Source organism: Pan troglodytes, chromosome 9 (genome assembly GCF_028858775.2).
Source record: "Pan troglodytes isolate AG18354 chromosome 9, NHGRI_mPanTro3-v2.0_pri, whole genome shotgun sequence".
Classification (NCBI taxonomy): domain Eukaryota; kingdom Metazoa; phylum Chordata; class Mammalia; order Primates; family Hominidae; genus Pan; species Pan troglodytes.
This window is the reverse complement of record NC_072407.2, coordinates 80,240,839-80,261,974: the sequence shown is the minus strand read 5'-3', so window position 1 is coordinate 80,261,974 and position 21,136 is coordinate 80,240,839. Positions and strand designations below refer to the sequence as shown.

General features: G+C 47.8%; 1 protein-coding gene across 11 annotated transcripts in view; it reads left to right on the top strand.

The window, feature by feature from the left end:
• The window catches only part of GAB2 (GRB2 associated binding protein 2), a 202,899-nt gene that overhangs the window by 181,483 nt on the left and 280 nt on the right, over window positions 1–21,136 (top strand). For 4 of the 11 annotated variants that reach the window (XM_001164121.8, XM_054662580.2, XM_009423818.5 and 1 more), the window contains 7 exons: window positions 9,300–9,886; window positions 11,150–11,244; window positions 12,681–12,945; window positions 14,156–14,246; window positions 14,572–14,674; window positions 15,908–16,033; window positions 16,967–21,103. In XM_001164121.8, coding sequence (XP_001164121.2) covers window positions 9,300–9,886; window positions 11,150–11,244; window positions 12,681–12,945; window positions 14,156–14,246; window positions 14,572–14,674; window positions 15,908–16,033; window positions 16,967–17,110 — 1,411 coding nt within the window. In that variant the 3' untranslated portion in view covers window positions 17,111–21,103. Of the gene's footprint in view, window positions 1–9,299; window positions 9,887–11,149; window positions 11,245–12,680; window positions 12,946–14,155; window positions 14,247–14,571; window positions 14,675–15,907; window positions 16,034–16,966; window positions 21,104–21,136 lie in introns of those variants that run through there. The other 7 variants (XR_008538100.2, XR_008538101.2, XR_001707453.4 and 4 more) reach the window with 5 other exon arrangements.

Here is a 21,136-nt window from a genome sequence, read left to right as displayed (position 1 = left end):
ATCCCAGTCTCAGGTATGTCTTTATCAGCAGCATGAAAATGGACTAATACAGTTAATTGGTACCAGTAGAGTGGGGCGTTGCTGAAAAGATACCAAAAATGTGGAAGCGACTTTGGAACTGGGTAACAGGCAGAGGTTGGAACAGTTTGGAGGGCTCAGAAGAAGACAGGAAAATGTGGGAAAGTCTGGAACTTCCTAGAGACTTGTGGAATGGCTGTGACCAAAAGCCTGATAGCGATATGGACAATAAGGTCCAGGCTAAGGTGGTCTCAGATGGAGATGAGGAACTTGTTGGGAACTGGAGCAAAGGTGACTCTTGTTGTTTTAGCAGAGACTGGTGGCATTTTGCACCTGCCCTAGAGATTTGTGGAACTTTGAACTTGAGAGAGATGATTTAGGGTATCTGGCGGAAGAAATTTCTAAGCAGCAAAGCATTCAAGAGGTGACTTGGGTATCGTTAAAGGCATTCAATCGTATAAGGGAAAGCAGAGCATAAATGTTTGGAAAATTTGCCACCTGACGATGTGATAGAAAAGAAACACCCAGCCGGGCGCAGTGGCTCAAGCCTGTAATCCGAGCACTTTGGGAGGCTGAGGTGGGCGGATCTCAAGGTCAGGAGATCGAGACCATCCTGGCTAACACGGTGAAACCCCATCTCTACTCAAAATACAAAAAATTAGCCCGGCATGGTGACGGGCGCCTTTAGTCCCAGCTACTCGGGAGACCGAGGCAGGAGAATGGCGTGAACCCGGGAGGCGGGGCTTGCAGTGAGCCGAGATCGTGCCACTGCACTCCAGCCTGGGCGACAGAGTGAGACTGTGTCTCAGAAAGAAAAGAAAAACCCATTTTCTGGGGAGAAAATCAAACCGGCTGTAGAAATTTGCATAAGTAGCAAGGAGCCTAATGTTAATCTCCAAGACCATGGGGAAAATGTCTCCAGGCCACGTCAGAGACCTTCATGGCAGCCCCTCCCGGTGGCCCGGGAGGAGAAAGTCTGTCGCTCAGTCTCCCGGGCTGGAATGCAGTGGCATGATCTCAGCTCATTGCAACCTCCGCCTCCTGGGTTCAAGCAATTCTCCTGCCTCAGCCTCCTGAGTAGCTGGGATTACAGGCGCGTGCCACCATGCTTGGCTAATTTTTGTATTTTTAGTAGAGGTGGGGTTTCACCATGTTGGCCAAGCAACCAAAGAAATTTTTAAAAGAACAACAATAAAGTCAGGATTTATATTACTTGATTTCAAGAATTCCTGTCAAACTATGGTAATCAAGATAATGTTGTACTGGTGAAAGGATAAAAACCTATAGATCACTAGAAGAATTAGCAAGTCCAGGAGAGAAATATATATAAATACATATATGTATATAAATATTTTAAATGCATATATAAATAAAAATATTTTAAATATATAAATATATATAATTATTAAAAGTATATAAATATATAGATGCCAATGGAGAAAGGAAAAACCTGTTCTGCAAATGATGCTGAAACAGCTTGACATTCATATAGGAATAATAAAAAAAGAACAGCAACCCTTCATATCACACCACTCACCCAAAAATTAAAATGTATCAGGCCGGGCGCGGTGGCTCACGCCTGTAATCCCAGCACTTTGGGAGGCCGAGGCGGGCGGATCACGAGGTCAGGAGATCGAGACCATCCTGGCTAACACGGTGAAACCCCGTCTCTACTAAAAATACAAAAAATTAGCCGGGCGTGGTAGCGGGCGCCTGTAGTCCCAGCTACTCGGGAGGCTGAGGCAGGAGAATGGCGTGAACCCGGGAGGCGGAGCTTGCAGTGAGCCGAGATCGCGCCACTGCACTCCAGCCTGGGCGACAGAGCGAGACTCCGTCTCAAAAAAAAAAAAAAAAAAAAAAAAAGTATCAGAGACATAAATGTAAAATCTAATACTACGAAACTTCTAGGCTGGGCACAGTAGTTCACGCCTGTAATCCCAGCACTTTGGAAGACTAAGAAGGGCAGATTGCTTGAGCTCAGGAGTTGAAAACCAGCCTGGATAACATGGCAAAACCCAGTCTCTGCAGAAAATACAAAAAGTAGCCAGGCATGGTCACATGTGCTTGCATTCCCAGCTACTCAGCAGGCTGTGGTGGGAGGATCACTTGAGCCTGGGGGAGGTCAAGACTGCAGTGAGCCAAGATCATTCCATTGCACTCCAGCCTGGGCGACAGAATAAGACCCTGTATTTAAATAAAAAGAAAAGAAAAGAAACTTCTAGAAGAAAACATCTCCATGATCTTGAGGTAAGCAAAGATTTTTATATAGGACAGAAAAAGCAAGAATCATAAAAGAGAAAAAACTGTAGTTTTTGGTGAAGTAGTCTTTATCAAAATTAAAACTAGTTCTTCAAGAGGCCTCTTTAAGAAAAGAAAATGGGCTGGGCGTGGTGGCCCACGCCTGTAATCTCAGCACTTTGGGAGGCAGCAGGCAGATAACTTGAGGCCAGGAGTTCGAGACCAGCCTGGCCAATATGGTGAAGCCCCATGCTAAACCTCTGCTAAAAATACAAAAATTAGACAGGCGTGGATGTGCTCATCTATAGTGCCAGCTACTGGAGAGGCTGAGGCCGGAGAATCGCTTGAACCCAGGAGGTGGAGGTTGCAGTGAGCCAAGATGGCACCACTGCACTCTAGCTTGGGCGACAGAGTGAGCAAGACTCCATCTCAAAAAAAAAGACAAATCACAAAATGCGAGAAAATATTCAACGCGCATATCTAACAAAGGATTTGTTTGTGGTCCATATAAAGAACTTCTACAACTCAGTAAGAAGAGAGCAATCCAATTTTTTTTTAATGGGCAAAAAATGTGAATAGATTCTTCAACAAAAAAAGATATAGGAATGTCCAGTAACCACATGAATAGATGATCAGTGATCTGGGAAATGCAAATTAAAATCTCAGTGAGATTCTGCTTTACCTCTGCTGGAAGGGCTAAAATAAAAATGGCTAACAGGCCAGACGCAGTGGCTCATGCCTATAATCCCAGCACTTTGGGAGACCAAGGCAGGCGGATTGCTTCAGCTCACAAGTTTGAGACCAGCCCGGGCAACATGGCAACACCCCATCTCTACCAAAAACAATTAGCCAGGCATGGTGGTACACGCCTGTAGCCCCAGCTACTCAGAAGACTGAGGTGGGAGCATGGCTTGAGCCCAGGAGGCGGAGGTTGCAGTGAGCTGAGATCACGTCACTGCATTCCAGCCTGGGCAATAGAGCCAGACCTTGTCACCAAAAACAAAAAAAAAAGTTAACAGTGCCAAGTATTGGTAAGTATATGAATAGACTTTAATCCTGTGTTTCCTCTAACATTCACATTATATACTAGGTGCTCTGGAAGAAAGAAATGATGCTTTAAAGTTTACAAAGCACTTTTACATTAGGTACCTCATATGATCTCCAAAGTAATCCTATAAGATTATTTTTGAGTAGGGGGTATAAAGTGAATTAGCCCATTCATCCTGCCTAGCATAGACTAGACATAACTATGTCTGATTGGATTACTGAGGCTACTAATACCAGCCTTCTATCTATCTCTTTTTTCATTTATGTGGGAACCTGATTGTAAAGATACAGTAAATTAAGCACCTTAGAAATAAAACTGTGAATTATGTATTTATCATCACTTTTACTGCAATAATAGCCACTAGTCTTCCTTCAAGTACTAGATAATATGTATTCTTGCTAAAATAACTTCAGTTCTCAAAAATGCAGGTCTTCCACTGAGCTAAAATAAGTAACTATTCAGAATAATATCTATTGCCAATGGAAAGAGTTTTGAACTGGCAGAGTCAAGACAAATAGAGTTCTTTTTCTCTTTGAAGACAAGTTGGTTTCACTGGACTTATTTTTATCCTCCAGCCTTTGGGGCCTCATTCCAGATTCTAGCCAGTGTCTGTCTTCTTATTTCAAGAAGGCTGTTAAACCTGTAACAGATGATACATTGATGTGAGTCACATGCCCTGAAAAGCCATAATTCTGGTGAGGGTTACTGGGAGTGAAATTTCATTGGTGAGATTCCAGAATCACTGACCCTGCAGCAGTAGTCTATAGAAAGATGGTGGGTAAATGGTAAAATTAGAAATGTCAATGGAGAGCTTACCCATCATTAATCTTTTCTAAGTCTTCCCTGACTCATTCACCAGAGGCTTTGATTGACCAAAGGCAAAATATACAACTTTTAGTTTCACATATACAGCTTTGCTCTGTAACCAGAGTCCTGCCAAAATTGGCTCAGAACTGCAGCCAGAAGGGTTTGAGATACAAAGATTGCCTCATCTCATAAAGATTTGTGACACAGAGTTTTCTTCTTTCACAGGAAGGATCCATTTGGAATGGGTCAAATGCAAGAGAATAGTTCAAATGACCTCTTAAACATGGCCAGTGACAGTTACAGAACTCTAAATGGTGTTTAATCTACTTACAAGCATTTTATATTAAGTCACCCTTAAATGGGAACATACTCATTGAAAATCAAAGTGAGTCCTTCATCATTAGGGTTCTTGGAGTCCAGTGGGATAGAAAAAAGCAAAATCATCATATAGTATGGTATATAAAATTATATGAAAATGTGCGGAAGAACAAGTACAAAATGAAGTGGCTAGAAAAACTAGAAAACCATTTTTAAAAGCCAAGGGAAGGCCAGGCGCAGTGGCTCACGCCTGTAATCCCAGCACTTTGGGAGGCTGAGGCGGGCGGACCACGAGGTCAGGAGTTCGAGACCAGCATGGCCGATATGATGAAACCCCGTCTCTACTAAAAATACAAAAATTAGCCAGGTGCAGTGGTACGCTCCAGTAATCACAGCTACTCAGGGTGCTGAGGCAGGAGAATCGCTTTGAACCCAGGAGGCGGAGGTTGCAGTGAGCCAAGATTGCATCACTGCACTCCAGCCTGGGAGACAGAATGAGACTCCGACACACACACACACACACACACACACACACACACACACACACACACCCCCCACACACCCCACACACACACACGCGCGCGCGCGCACCAAGGGAGAGACTGTATGGTGGCAATAGCCTCTATAGCCTCTGGAAGAGCCATTGGCCAGGAATGGAAAGGGAAGGCACTTGGCACTGCTGGCTTGAGGGAATATCTTCTCTCAAACTTCTTTTTGATTCTGGGGAGCTCCCATACGTGCTTGTGTTTGAGTATCTTCCTGCCCCAACTCTGCCATTTACTGTTTTCCTCATCTGATAATGTGAAAAGTAAGAGGTGTGTCTCATAACTATTAGGAGGATTTAAAATGAGATCACATGTGATATGTATGGCATAGTATCTTGCCTATTTTATAAGGCTTCTGTAAGCCCAGTCCTGGAAGAGAAGCCTCTCTCCAAATCCACCACTTCCAGGTGGATTATCCATCCCACAAAAGCAACTCAGGTCATCACAGTGACACAGGCCTCAGTTAAGGTTTACATGAAAATACTAAAGGCCATAAGACTGCTGAGTATTGGGAATTCCCCATCTGGATTATTGCCCAAAGGGACCACATTGTAGCATGGTTTGCACAGTGGGGGCACCCAGAGACCTGGCTGCTAGAACAAATTCCCTGCCCTCTGAGTATGTAACTTTGGGCAAGAGTCCCTTGTTCAACTCCTCTTACTTGGCTACTGAGGTGATAATCAGTCTCCCTCAACATGTGTCACTATTATCTATCATATGCCTGGCACTATGCCAGGGTACAGGATATGGTCCTCTGCCTTCTAGGAGCACATGGTCTGGTAGAAGTGGAAAGACACAGACCTGAATAACTGACATAAGGCAGAATAAGGTGAGTGTCGCGATGGAAGCACAGAGTGCTGTGGTAGCACAGAGGAAGGAATGATTACCATAAAAAGGAGACTTAGGGACCTGTAATACCTTTGTAGAGTGAAAAGGCTTCTTGTGGACTTTGTGTAAGGTGTTGATGTATCAAGGAAGCGTTCCACAGGGAGGTGAGTAATGCAAGACCAGGGCTGAAGTTTAGACTACACAGGACATGTTTAGGGATGAGTGAGTAGTTCTGTGAGCGAGACAGGAGGATGCCGGGGTAGAGGGAAGTTGGAACGTAAGCTAGTGGGTTCTACAGAGGAAGGGCTTTGATCTGCTGATCAGAAGGTTTGGGCCAAGCCCAGGAAAAGGGATAGCAGCAACATACGTTTGTTTATTCATTTGCTTACTTACAACAAACGTTTATTCATTATTTATAATGCAACAAGCATTAACCTAGGTGCTAAGGAGAGAAAAATGAGTAAGACACAGTTTCTTTCCTCAAGGAAATCACAGTCTGTTGGCGGAGATAAGTAGTAATGGTGCCTAATACAGGTAACACTTGCTACCTGCTCCAAGAACAAAGTTAAGCAAGTGATTAAGTTAAGCAATGCTTAGAGGTAGAGGATGTAAGAATGGCCTTAAAAATGTGTCTTCTGAGATGAGTTTGAAGGATAAATGGAGTAGGAACTTGCCAGATTGAGGTAAGAAGCCTTCCAGACACAGCCCAACAATGCAGCAAAGCCCAATGCTTGACTAACTGGGGCACACAGGGAACACTGCAAAGTTTGGTTTGGATCCTAGAGTGGAAAAGGGAACTAAAGAGAAAAGATTGGTGAGATGAGTTGGGATAAACCTAGGAGTTTGGGCTTAATCCTGAAGCATTGAGGCGGTGTTGAAAATGTTTACACTGGGAAGTTAGGAAAGTAAATATTAGTAGGATGGAAGGATCAGAGAGGCCCTGGGCAGAAATCATAATGTGGGTGACTCCCAGGTTTCTGGCTTGAGTAACTGGTGCCATTCCCAAAATAAGAGAGGCAGGAGGAGAAGAGTTCCAGAGGAAGATGATGAGTTCATTCTTGAGTATGTTGAAGGTTATTGCAGGGTACCTGTGATGCTCTTGCAACCCCATCCCCACCTTGAAATCCTTCAGAGGCTCCCCGTTCCCTTTAGTCCTGGCCTGGCCTCCAGTGTCTTCTCTCAGCCCTGCCTTCTAATGTGCTTGCTGCAGCTTGAGCAGCTTCGAGTTTCTAGAACTTGCCAGGTTGTGTTCTACATCTTTGAGCCTTCAACTAGAACACCATTTCCCTTCTCCTGCCTTCTGCCTGGCCAGTTGTGGCTCATCCTTCCAGACTCACTCAAGATATAACATCTCTGAAGGAGGCTTCCCTGACATTGTCTACCACCACCCCCAGCAAGGGCTAATACCAACTGTCAACAGCTACATACTCACCCCTACTTGACTGTAATGATTTGCATCCATGTCATCTCCTGCACTACTGTGACATTCCCAGACCACCCCTCATTGGGCAGGTGGCATCTCTGTATCCCTTTTGCCTGGCCCAGATGGAAATTAGGACATCAGTAAATGTAAAATGAACAAATCCAGATGGGAGCATCCAACAGAGAGTTGGAAATTCCAAAAAAAGCAAAATGAAAGGCACCAAAAAAATGCATACAACATTAACACCTTATGTCTACCATTCGCTCCCCCCGCCACCCCCGTCCTCTTCCCTAAGCACTACATTATCTAAAGCCTAGATGTTCAATCATCCAAGCCCATGGCTGTTGGCTTGGTTATGTGTCTGGAATGGAACAGAAAGGGAGGAGGAGTGCAGAGGCCCAAGGAGGAGCATCAGTGAAGGTTTGGAGACTGACCTGGAATTCCTAGCCATCATGGGTACAGTTTACATGAGAGGAAGCCTGGCTTACACACCTGTTTCCTCGTTCTAAGCTCTGGCCCCTATTTTCTAACACCATCTGGTGGCCACATCTGTAAATAACAAACTCCTCAGGAGCTGAGAGAGCTTCTATAAGGCAAAAGGTCCAGGGATTGGCCTCAGAGGGCTATGTATTACAGCCCCAACAAGTTTATATGTATATGAGATTTGCCTTTTCTGATGAGACACTCCAAGAGCTTTTGACCAGAATCTTAAAAACTCCTATAGCCTCCAAAAGGCTTAGAATCCCTGCTACAAAGGATTGATTCTTTTTTTCCCCAAGTGAAATCCTATGAAGAATCATACACAAGCTAAAGAAGCAGACCTAAATCCCTGCTTGCTCAGAACCTCACCCTCCAATTTCCCAAAGCACCTACAGAGAACCTGGAATCTAGTTTGAAAACCACTCTTGTGAAACGAAGGGCTTGTAGAGCATCGGGGCCAGATGGGCCCTTAGAAATCATTGTGACGTACTAGGTCCCACCTGAGAGAGGAGGCTTGGTGATACACACAGCACGTATCAGTAGCAGTACTGGAACCTAACACAAGTCTCCCCTCTTGTTTCTCTTCTCTTTTTACTGCTTGTCTTATTGCCCAACACCTAAATTTAAAAATGTACTAATCAAAACTTTTTCTGTATATGGTTCCCAAACAGGAAACCATTCTTCCTATAGATTTCTAGGTCTCTGGAAAGAGATCTTTCCCCTCAAAATGCCTCTTAACCAACCATAAATCATGGTAGAAAATAAATCTAGAGCTTACGTTTGAATAGTTTGTTGTTTGTTTGTGTTGGGGCGTGTGTTTTTTTGAAACAGGGTCTCATTCTGTTTACTAGACTGGAATGCAGTGGTGCGATCATAGCTCACTCTAACTTCGAACTTCTGGGTTCAAGCGATCCTCCTCCCTTAGCCTTACCAGAAGCTAGGACTACAGGTGTGCAGCACCCTGCCCAGCTAGTTCTTTTTTTTTTTTTTTTTTTTTTTTTTTTTTTTTTTTTTGGTGGCAATGGAGTCTTACTGTGTTCCCAGGCTGGTCTTGAACTCCTGGCCTCAAGTGAACCTCCCACCTCAGCCTCCCAAAGTGCAGGGATTACAGTCATGAGCCACTGCACACTGCACCTGACCCAAATAATTCTTTTCAACTTACAACATCAATACCCATGGGCTAGTTTCACAGTGGCAGAATAGACTCAGAGAGGTAAAATGACTTGTTTGCTGTTTCCTGTCATCAACTTAAAGGTTCTTTCCACTGTCTCACAACATTTCTGTTCGAATGTGCATATTCTGCGGTACTTAAAACAGTGAACAAATAGGCAGTCCATCTGGCTTATTGATACTTGTTCAGGGAGTGGGGGTTATAACCCCTGCTATTAACTGCCATTTGGAGATGGGGGATGGATGAAGTCTAACATTGTTTAAGCATTCATATACTAGAGTCTGAACAACCTTCAAAATATGCTTTTAGTCACCATTTTACAGATGCCTAAACCAAAGTATAGAAAGAGAAAGTGCTTTGCCTCAAGGTCACACAGCTAGTAATTGTCTCACCCTCCTGCCCTTTCCCTTCTTTCTCTTTTAGGAGTGCCAGCTTCTCTCAGGGCACCAGAGCCTCTTTTCTCATGAGGAGTGACACAGCTGTACAAAAACTTGCCCAGGGCAATGGACACTGTGTCAACGGGATCAGTGGTCAAGTCCATGGCTTCTATAGCCTTCCCAAGCCGAGCCGGCACAATACAGAATTCAGAGACAGTACCTACGACCTCCCCCGCAGCCTGGCCTCCCATGGCCACACCAAGGGCAGCCTCACAGGCTCTGAGACAGATAATGAGGATGTGTACACCTTCAAGACGCCCAGCAACACCCTGTGCAGGGAGTTTGGGGACCTCCTCGTAGACAATATGGATGTTCCGGCCACCCCACTCTCAGCCTACCAGATCCCTAGGACATTCACTCTGGACAAAAACCACAATGCCATGACAGTGGCCACTCCTGGGGACTCAGCCATAGCTCCCCCACCCCGCCCCCCCAAGCCAAGTCAGGCAGAAACACCTCGATGGGGCAGTCCTCAGCAGAGACCGCCAATCAGTGAAAATAGCAGATCTGTCGCTGCCACCATCCCCAGACGCAACACCCTCCCTGCAATGGACAACAGCCGACTTCACCGAGGTCAGTATAAGTCCTAGCTGAGACTCAGAGGGAGGAGGAGGTAACACAGGGGTTCTCAATAGTTTGATGGTCTTTGGTCATCCATGGCCGAGGGGAACTTACGAACCACCTAGGTCACTGATACTCAAAAACATAGGTGTCTTCTACCCAGATCCCTTACCAGTTGGTCCTCCAGCACTGGAGGCTGTTAGTAGTAGTTGTCTAACAGAGCTAGCCCCGGAGAAGTTAATGTTCTACTAATGGAGAATAGGACATTCTTGATTAACCACAGTATAACATATTATGGGTTTAGAAGTCCAAATCATTGTATTTTATTCATTTGTAAATCAAATCAAAGATTTAAAAAATAAATTCAGAAGATCAATCCAAACTGGAGTGAAACCTGTGTGGACTAACAGACTGCTAAAGCAAAACGAGGTCTTAATATTTTCTAAATCATACTTGAATCTCTTTGGTTGAAGTCAAAACTTTTATTTGAAGTACCTAAATTCTATTGTTACTTGTTTTCCACTGACAGTATTCCAACTCTGCATGTAACCTCCTCTGTATGATGAAAAAATAGAACAATATTAATTCCTTTCATTTTGCATCTTGCTTTATGGTTTGCAAAGCCTTTTCTTGCCCATCGTGTTGTTTAAGCCAGGCAGAGAGGTTGGTGGGACAAAACTTCCTTGTCTCCATCTCACATGAGGCCAATGACAGTTAAAGAGACTTAAATAGAGTTGCAGAGTCATTGTGCCAGAGATGAGACTCAGACCCTAGAGTCCCAGCTCCTAGTTTAGACCTCTTTGCCGTCTTTCAATCCATCGACAATTTGAGCAGTCATACTGTGCTTTGGAACTGAGATGATAAAGACATACATAAAATATGTTCCTGCCCTTCAGAGCTTACCTCTCATTGGGAAAATAAAACCAACACATATAAATCAGGACAAGTATTGTTACTGTGGTGTTCAGAGAAGTGATGGCTGGGGTGAGCAGGACAGGTGAGTGGTATAGGAGTCAAAGGAGAGGTGCATAGATGAGGGTAGAGTAGTCAAGGACAGCTTCTCTGCAGATGCTAACACTGGAGCTACATCTAGAAGCCCAGGAGGAATTTTTGAACTGAGGAGTGATGTGTTCGAAGAAATTCCTTATCATTTGGGGTTGATAGTAGTATCTTCTGGAGTATCAGTAAGACCTTGAACCACACTGGAGAGGGTATGGGGAAGTGTCAACACATGAATCAACCATGAGTACTTATGAATCCTCCTTCCTCTGTCAGCTTCTTCCTGTGAGACCTACGAGTACCCACAGCGTGGTGGAGAGAGTGCAGGCCGGTCTGCTGAATCCATGAGTGATGGAGTCGGCTCTTTCCTGGTGAGTGTGGGTTAACCAGGGGTCCTCAGGCCGGCCTGGTTAGGTAAAAGGTCACACCTTATGGAATTAAAAGCACAACCCCAAAAGAGTGATGGCGTCTCCATCTTAGGACCCTGCCCAAGTTCTTGTCTCAGTTCAGAACCCTGCGTTGAGTCTTTGGACAAGTAAGATATAAGTATTCTAGTCTGGAAGAAATGTATGTGCTAAGGTAGACTGGATTACAAGGTTCACCAACCTTGTAGGTAAGCAGAGGATCTAGAATGCAATAGACCCAGGCTGCACGGTGGGGGACCTTCTAAGACAGCAACCTTACCCATGTGGCCTCACATGCAGGAGGGAGGCTGCAGTGTGAGACTCCAGGCAAGGGTGGTACTCACAGTCAGGCTAAGTGGCAGAATTATGGCTTGAGTGCAGGATCCCAGGCTGCCCTCTGGAAGATGCTAACCGCAGTTCTCCAAGGTGTCAGGCAAGAAGACCAGGGCCTGGCTTCAGGCCCACTGAAAAGACAGTGAAATCAGGTAACCAAGGCAGAAGCAGCTTAGTTGTATGTCACGGCAGATAGAGCAAGAGTTAGAGGAAGGCTATAACCGGGATTGCTGTATCACACAACTCTGGAGAAGCTCTGACTGCAGCTTGGTGGTCCCCTAGGTGCCTGGAGTGAGCCCCAGGTACTTAGAAACCTGGACTGGGGAAACACAACTGGCCCCAGACCTCACCTTCCAGAGCCAGGACTCCTAATATGCTCCTTGTTCTGATCCAGGGCCTGAGATGCTGACCTGCCAGTGGTGAGTCTGGACTTGAGGTGGAGGGCAGGTCCTGAACCAAACCTACAGTCTATGGACTATGCTACCCACAGTGTTGGTCAGGCGTCCAGAAAGCCAAGTGGACCCAGTCACCAAGAATATTTTATACTCTAGATTTATCAAAAATTATTAGTGGATGCCAAAGGATCGTGAAGGCTTGAAGGGGCCCACAGACCTCATATATTCTTGTCTCCCACTCTGCTTCCTTTTTTTTATTTTTTATTTTTTGAAACAGAGTCTCACTCTGTCACCCAGGCTGGAGTGCAGTGGCATGATCTTGGCTCACTACAACCTTGGCCTCCCAGCTTCAAGCGATTCTCGTGCCTCAGCCTCCTGAGTAGCTGGGACTACAAGCATATGCCACCACGCCCAGCTAATACTTTGGATTTTTAGTAGAGAGGAGGTTTCGCCATGTTGGCCAAGCTGGTCTCGAACCCCTCACCTCAAGTGATCCACCTGCCTCAGCCTCCCACTACTCTGCTTTCTTATTTGGTCTCCCCAAGGTCTCCCTTACAGCTTCAAAGTATAGCTAACCCAGTCATGACTTGTCTTGCCTCATTTACAAAGTCTTACCCCCTTCCTGTTTCTTCTTGCTAGTAACAGCTGTATTTCTTTCACTGTTCCTCTCCCTAGCCAGGGAAAATGACTGTGGGCCGATCGGACAGCACCAATTCTGAAGACAACTATGTGCCCATGAATCCAGGTTCTTCCACCCTGTTGGCCATGGAACGAGCAGGTGATAATTCCCAGAGCGTCTACATCCCAATGAGCCCAGGGGCCCATCACTTTGACTCACTTGGCTACCCATCAACAACTCTTCCTGTGCACCGAGGCCCCAGCAGAGGAAGTGAGATTCAGCCACCCCCTGTCAACCGCAACCTCAAACCTGATCGGAAAGGTAAGTCCATTCTTTCCCCTGTCCCATCTCTGGACAGTGGCTAGGGACTCTTTCCATTTGCTTAGGGGTCACGTGGATCCTGGACTTGAGAGGTGTGACTTGGGGCAAATCATGTAAAATCTGAGTCTCAGTTTTCTTATCTGTGAAATGCAGATGGTAATTCCTACCTCCCAGGTTTGCTGCAAAGGAGAGCATCTAGGATAGTACTTTGGTACATAGCAGGCGTTCAGTAAAGTCAGCTTTGTGCCCCCTCCATGTAGACCAGGCAAGTTCCTCGTCTGCTACAATCTCACTCTCCTGGCATTGGATCAGTGGCAAGGATTCAAAGGGAGGAGTAGGATAGCTAGGCAGAGATAGCCCCCTGTGGGTCTGGCCAACAGGGAATTCAAATCTTAGCATGTGGAACTGAAGCCCTCAAGCCCTTATGGCATCTACCTTCCTCCACTGTGGCTTGCACCGACCTGGCCAGGAGCCAGCAGGGAGTAGTCACGGTGACCATCTACACTTCAAATATGGTCTCTTGGCTGGGCGCCATGGCTCACGCCTGTACGCCTGTAACCCCAACACTTTGGGAGGCTGAGGCGAGTGGATCACCTGAGGTGAGAAGTTCGAGACCAGCCTGGCCAAAATAGTGAAACCCCGTCTCTACTAAAAATATAAAAATTAGCTAAGCGTGGTGGCAGGCGCCTATAGTCCCAGCTACTAGGGAGGCTGAGGCAGGAGAATCACTTGAACTCAGGAGGCAGAGGTTGCAGTGAGCTGAGATTGCGCCGCTGCACTCCAGCCTGAGCAACAGAGCGAGACCCCGTCTTAAAAAATACATATATGTATGTTAATATATAAATAGTATATATTGTTATAAATATTAATATATAAATATATTTTTATATATAGTCTTTTATTTTTAAATGAAGTCATAAATTGAGGGAGAAAAATCTGTTGTCAAACCCTGTGTCCCCACTTTTGATTCTGAAAATATAATTACCGTAGATACAGCAGAAAGAATATATAATTTGGAATCTGAAGACATGACTTCAAGGCTCATCAATATGGGCAAAGATTATACAACCTCGCTGAGTGTCAGTTTCCCTGTGTGAAACTGGAATGACTTTGCAGGCCTTTATAAACATGCTCATGTGTTATATATAAGGTGTGTATGTGTAGCATTATCGTTACTGGCTGATTACCAGACTTTCTTTTCCTGCTCCAGCAAAGCCAACACCACTTGACCTGAGAAACAACACCGTCATCGATGAACTCCCCTTCAAGTCACCTATCACCAAGTCTTGGTCTAGGGCCAAGTAAGTGCCTATGTGTGGGGGTGGGAGCTTGGAGTCGGGCCATTAGGGAAAATGAGTGATGTGGTAGCTGGCCTGTGGGCCGGGACAGCTGGATTCTGATGCTAACGCTATCATTAGCTGATCATGTCTCGATGTCTTGTGGCTTGGTTTCCTCAGCTGTAAAAGAGAATAATTATACCTGCCCTATATCAGATCTTAATCTGATGGAGTGTGCAGCTCTAATGGCTGAGGTCTGGGTGTGTGAGGGTCAGGGCCCAGCTGGAGGCTAGAAACATGGCAGGAGCCATGCAGCTTCCCCAGTGTTAACTCTTCCTTCCCACAACAGCCACACCTTCAACTCCAGCTCCTCCCAGTACTGCCGCCCCATCTCCACCCAGAGCATCACCAGCACAGACTCAGGAGACAGCGAAGAGAACTATGTCCCTATGGTGAGTCCTTCGGGCTTCGCTGGAATGACGCCTTTCAAGTCCCCTGGGACCCACCCCTCAGTTCCCCACTTCCCAGCTTAGCTAACTCACCGCAGCCCAGGGACTCCTTGTATTATTCATGATTTAGTCTCCTGCTACAAACCCTTCTTGAGCACCTGTTTATCAAGCAGTAGGAGTTGTCATCAGATGTAAGGAAGACATGAGACCTGTCCCAACGAAGTCATGGTCTTCAAGAGCAGGGGCCTGCCTCTCATGGCAGTGACATGGGTGGCATGATCTGTGCCCTTGGATAGGCAGTGCTGGAGGTATCTCCTCAGTGGTGGAGGTATCTCCTCAGTGGTGAGAGGCATACGTGCACATAACTCACTTTGGTGAGGCCATAATAGAGCTATCAACACAGGCAGGGGAGGATATTTCTTCCCTGAGATTTCCATTAAGGGCGTAACTGCCCAGCACCTGGTAGTCACTGCATAGATAGTGAAAGAATGAATTAACCAACCAGTAAAGCAGCCAACAAACAGAACACAGGACTATCACCTTCTCATTAGAATAAGACTTCCAGAAAGTTCTAGAGGAGGTGGTGCTCTGCTAGAGCAGGAGCCTGGATGGACAGGATCCTAGAGCGTGTCATCTGAAGAAATGCGGGCTTGTGCAGCCTGGAGATGAAGCCACCCTCTTCAGATCTTGGAGGAGCTAGGCGGGGGAGCAAGCTGCTTTGGGGTGACTACCCCACTCTAGGCCACAGGTGGGAGTTTCACAGGGGCTGATTTGGTGCGACAGAAGAAAACTTTCCAGTGCATAAAGGAAATGTGCTCCTTTCTTAAGCGCCAGCAAGCAAAGGCTGGATGTCTCAGGAGAGCCACTGTTGATGAGACTTGGCCTGATGTGCTATAAAGGAGGCAGTGTGGTACAGGGGTTAGCACAGGTTTGGAAGTCAGAAAACAGACCTGATTCCCATCACTCAACAGCTGTGCAACCACAGGCAAAGTCACTTCTCTGAAAGTAAAGTGAACCACAGTTTCATCTTTGCTTTAAACAGTATCAACAGTAATCATACCTACATTACAGGATTGTCATGAGGATTAAAATGAAAACATGAAAAGTCCTTAGCATGGTGCATGAGTCAGAGTAGGGCTCAGGGAAACAGTGTTCTTACTCCCAGAGGTGTTCTTCTGGGTGGTGGGTTAGTCTGTTTTCTGCAGTCACTCACAGTTTTTTTCCTCCTCGTGACAGCAAAACCCAGTGTCTGCATCTCCCGTTCCCAGTGGCACGAACAGTCCTGCCCCTAAGAAGAGCACCGGCAGCGTTGATTATCTGGCCCTGGACTTCCAGCCGAGCTCCCCAAGCCCCCACCGCAAGGTGCCTGGAGTAGAGTTGGGGGGGGCAGTAAGAGCTCTCAGGGTCCCGGAGGCAGAGATCATGGAGGCCAGGGTGCCTTCAACACTGAACAGCAGCACTCAGCCTCCCTCCTGCTCCAGTACCCAGCTTTTATGATGCATCTTTAGTCATAGAGCTTTCATCTAGGTCTAAAGACTCCTATTCCTGCTCTCAGAGCACAGTACCCTCAGTCAGAGAACCTCATCAGTCAGCCCATCCCCCGTGTTGTAGAGATGGGCAAATGAGTGCACAGAGATCTGATTGTCCTAAGGTTACAAAGTGAATCAGCAACAGATCCAGGAATGAGGATACTGCCTCCTGGTCCTGGGCTCTCGAGTGGGTCCCAGAGCCCTACCGTCGATACATCAGCCTTCAGAAGGGACTTCCAGGCCTGGGAAAGCCTCCCCAGGAGGTATCCTTATAGCTAAGCAGTCTAGACAGAAGGGTGCAGAGCTGTGCCTCAGCATGGTTCCCCTTCACAGGGTGGCGGTGAGCACAGCACGTAAAGTCCTGTGCCTGATGTTTGTTTGCACCTAGCAAATTCCTTCCCCTGGATGAGCGACCTGACAGAGATGGGTGGAGGCAGAGATGAAGGCCTGGACCCATCCACCAGGGCCAAGGAAGGGCCTGGACCCATCCACCAGGGCCAGAGAAGGGCCTGGGTCCTCCCAGAAGCCGGGAAGTAAGGGCTGGCAGGTGCTGCTACATCCTGCAGGAGGGATGATGAGTTTGGAGTCTGAGCTTTCAAGCCCACATTCAGAAAGAGAAGCCAGGCTCCTGAGGCTGGTCAGTGGCAGGCAGAGGCCATGCTCTTCTCCCCTTCAGACAGCTCAGGAAGATCCCGTGCCCACCTTCTTCCTCCCCACCTAACTGGTAACTCACAGCTACTCCCTCTTTCCCACTCTGTCCCCTCAGCCATCTACTTCATCCGTCACTTCTGATGAGAAGGTGGACTACGTTCAGGTGGACAAGGAGAAGACCCAGGCCCTGCAGAACACCATGCAGGAGTGGACAGACGTGCGGCAGTCCTCGGAGCCTTCCAAGGGTGCCAAGCTGTGATGAGAGGGCCACCGCAGAGCCCAGGAGGCAGCGTCTCCAGAGCTGGCCCTTCCCATCTCCCCTCTCCCCTCTCCCGTTGTTCCTCCCATCCACCTCCTCTCTACTCTGCCAGTCTCAGCCTTCAAAGCACTTGACATCAGGGACCCTGAACCCTTCCCCTGGGAGGTGAGGGCCTGATCAAGGCACCTCCTCTGCCCACTCGGGGCCCAGCTGTGATTTTTATCAGTAATGGCCATGCCTCCACCCACCTTAGTTAGGAGCTACTTCCAAAAAGCATCCTTCAGCCTCTTCCTGTCCTTTAGACCTGACTCTCTACCAGATGTTTGGAGGGAAGGGCTGGGGCTCTGAGCCAGATTCCACACCTCACGTTCAGTCACAGCCCTCAGCTATCTTCCCTCCGGCCACTGGGCTACCTCTCCTTCAGTCCCAGAAGACAAGTCTCACCAACCCAGGGAGTCAAGGACCAGCAGACCAAAGTGGATAATGGACTTCTTCATTCCTGTTTTTCTTGGCAGGAGAGAAGCAAGGTCACTAAAAGAGGAGATGGTGGAGAAGGAGGCTCAGCAGTGGTCTTGAGGAGTAAAGGACTTAGATGCCCAGATGAAGAGGGAAAGCTGACATCTGCAGGGAACCCACTTTGAGGCTGAGGCCATGGCAGGACAGCTGCTGTGGGGTGCAGAGGCAGAAGATGAAGGACAAAAGGAAGGGAAAACTGATGGCCAATCTAGAGCAGCAAGGAGCAGGGCTTGGAGCTCGGGTGGTGGAGATGACAAGGACACTGTGGGGTCTGGGTCCCCAGAACTCTGGAGCTACAGGCCACTCTAGGCCCAAGGGCTAGTCCTCTTCCCCAGTCCCCTCAGAGGCCCCCGCCAGCCCCACCTTGAAAGCAGCATACAGGGGAAGGCTTGGACCAAGCTGGGCGACCAAGCACATGGGGCAGGAACACATGGTAAAGGGGTGGGGAATATGGGAGGGAGTGTGGTGTGGATGGGGGTGATTCAGGGACTGAGGGAAACCCTGGGACAGGCACAGGCTGGGCAGAGGCACAGGGCAGTGCAGGGGACTCTGCAGTGGGGTCGGGAAGTGAGTTTCTTTGCAGTGAGCAGTGCAGTGGAAGTCGGGCACAGAGGTAGCAGACAGATGTGAAGCAGTGGTGAAGGCCATGTAGCAAGTGGGGAAATACATCCAAAGGGCCTGGGAGTGGGGGGGTGCCCAACGCAATCCTTGGGGGTGCAGGGTGGAGCAGAAAGTGAAGGAGGGACACGTGCAAGAGTGGTGTGCATGGTGGTGTGACATGAGGACCGTTCCTAGGATGGGACAGCGGGTCAGGCAGGACAAGGAGAAAGCAGGGCAGAATGATGCCTAGAGGACCACATCAGGCATGGCTGACAGCTTGTGCCCATGGGCTGTGGCGTATGTCAGATCGCAGGGTAGGAACGAGTCTGGCCTGGTGCTGGCCCAGTGTTTCCTCAGCTCATCCGCCCTCTGTTGCTCCGTAGCATTCCAGGAGCCATCTTGGACTCTCCTCCCCAGGTTTGAAAGGCCATCAGATTAGCAGGGATGGGGTGTAGGGCATCACCCAAGGTTCCTTCTCTTAAACTAAGGGTGGGGGATCTGAATGTTTTTATGTTGACTGTTCTTGACTAAATTTTCAAGAGTTTCAGAAGCAACAGGACAGACCAGACGTTTCATTCTACCCTGGGGTGAACAGAACTTCTTCCTCCCAAACAATGACTTCCTGCCATGTTTGATGGGGACAGCTACCACTGTCCTCTGCCCCCATTCCCCTTTCAGCTCCCATGAGCATGCATAGTTCACCAGACCAATGGCCTAGCCATTCTCTAAGTCCCATCCTGGAAGAAGTTATTTCTTCAAGAGCTGCACCTCTCCTCCTAGCATTAGTTTAGATCAACTCAAGGAGTATTTATTAATGGCTGCTGTCTCCAGTTTCTGGGGTTAAGCACTAAGGATACAAGAATCAATCAGACCTTCTCCCTGAACTTAAGATAGCCACAATCAGAAAAAGGACAAGGACATGAGACAGTGGTGATGGCCATCAGACAGAGACTTCAAATGCTGATGGAGGGGAGAGGAAGTACTTAGGGAGGTTGGTGTCAGAGGCAGGAGTGGGGTAATGATCAGGGAAGGTGGATTCTAGGAAAAGGGAGTGCCTGAGGTAGGCCTTAGAAGGGGATGAGTCAGATTTTTACAGAGGAGGAGGGCAGGGCTTGGGTCCAGTGGAGGAAGAAGGAAGGAGAGGCTTGGAAAGCCTTGTGTCTTGGGAACAAAAGGCCTTTGAGCATATGGGTCCAGCCACTCAGAAGTGCAGGGGCCATGCCTTGGTGTTCCAATAAGTGAATGGAAGCAGTGGTGGTAGCTACACTGGGCAGAGTTGGCAGGGTGCTGGTTCACTCTGCCCAGCCCTGAATGTGTGCCTTAAAGGCCCTCTACAAGGGGCCCCATACGACAGAGCTTTTAACTGGTGCCTTCCCTGTACCCGCAGCAGCCACAAGTGGGCCCAGACTATTGCAGCCTCCCATAAACATGTGAGCATGTTCTGAGTGTGCCATGATGTGAGTGGACCTGGCTGGAATCTTCGGAGAGCGACTGAGGTGTTCAAATCGAATCTCCCAGGAGGCTTCCTTCCAGCCCCCGATTCTGGTAACTACCAAAATCCCTCGGGTGCAAGTGTAGGGGTAGAGATGGAAGGATGAGAGGTGAAATTGACCTTTTGAACGCAAAGCTCTGGCTCACAGGCCCCAAACTACCAGCCGTATCTAGCATATCCCCACCCTCCACCCACTACCTCCTCCAACAAAGGAGTCAACTCAGTTGAAAAAACTGGTCCTTTGGCCTATCTATGGGTCAAAGTCCACCTCTCCTGGGGGCCTGGAGAGGACTGAGCCTACGGAAAGGGGATACCTTCCCACTCAGCACTGCTTCACACAGGCCCCCCTGCCTGGGGCTCTCCAAGGAGCCTTCTTCACCCACTTCCAGCTCCACTTCTGCAAGGTTAAGTCAAGTGAGAACAATGAGAAATAGGGAGATGGTGTCTCAAGTCCTTGATCTGCCTGTCTGTGGAATGGGAGGTTGGATTAGCTGCGGTGAGGTCCCATCCACAGCTGGTGCTCAGCTGCTTGAAGGGGAGACTCCCTCCTCTGTAACTTCTTTCTGGGGGATCTGGATGGCCAGGGGTGGGCAGTACCTATCCCCAGTCCCCTCCTAGCTTGACTTTGTTAACTTCTACGTTGGAAACTTAACTTCTACATTGGAAACCACTAAAGTATGCCCCATTCCTGTGACAAAAGCACAACCATTCTGAAGTTACTGGAGCATGGGCTCAGCTCATCCTCCCTCTGGCCCCCTTCTCCCATGGGGACATCTCGGCCCAGCACCCCTATCCCATTTCCAGAGCTCTTCCTTCCCCATCTGGGCCTTCATAAAATGCAGGGGAAGCCAGACTGGCCTCAGGAGCGCTAAAGCCCTTCCGTGGGGGTCGTCTTTCTGGGACTAGCCCTGCTGTTTAGGACCTGGGACCACAATGGGCTACCTGCTGGGGGGGGGGGTCCCCAAGAGATCCAGGCTGTCATGTGATTTCTGGTGGCACGTGTTGTGTATTTGTTGGCTACTTGTGTCTTGAAATCTAGAATTATTTCACGCAGAATTGTCATTGTTTGTCAGGAAGAGAAAATGGGCTAGTGGAAGCCCAGTCTTGAGTGAGTGAGTTCTTGTCTTGTTACCATTTAAAATTGACATTTAATTTTCAAATCACTGTTGGTGCCTAATCAATCACTTAAGTTATTAATTTATTCTGTTGTATTCTTTTTTTTTTTTTAATTGTAACATATTTATCCGGTGGGTGGGACAGGAGTGTGTTCAAGTGGGTCATGTTTTTGCTGTGGTGACACATGGTACAGGCCTGGAGCTTGCAGGTCCCTTTCTACTGTGGTGTTGGAGCAGGACAATAAAGTCCACTAGAAATGCACCCCAGAACCAGCTGCCGTGTCCATCTTGTCTTGTGGGGCT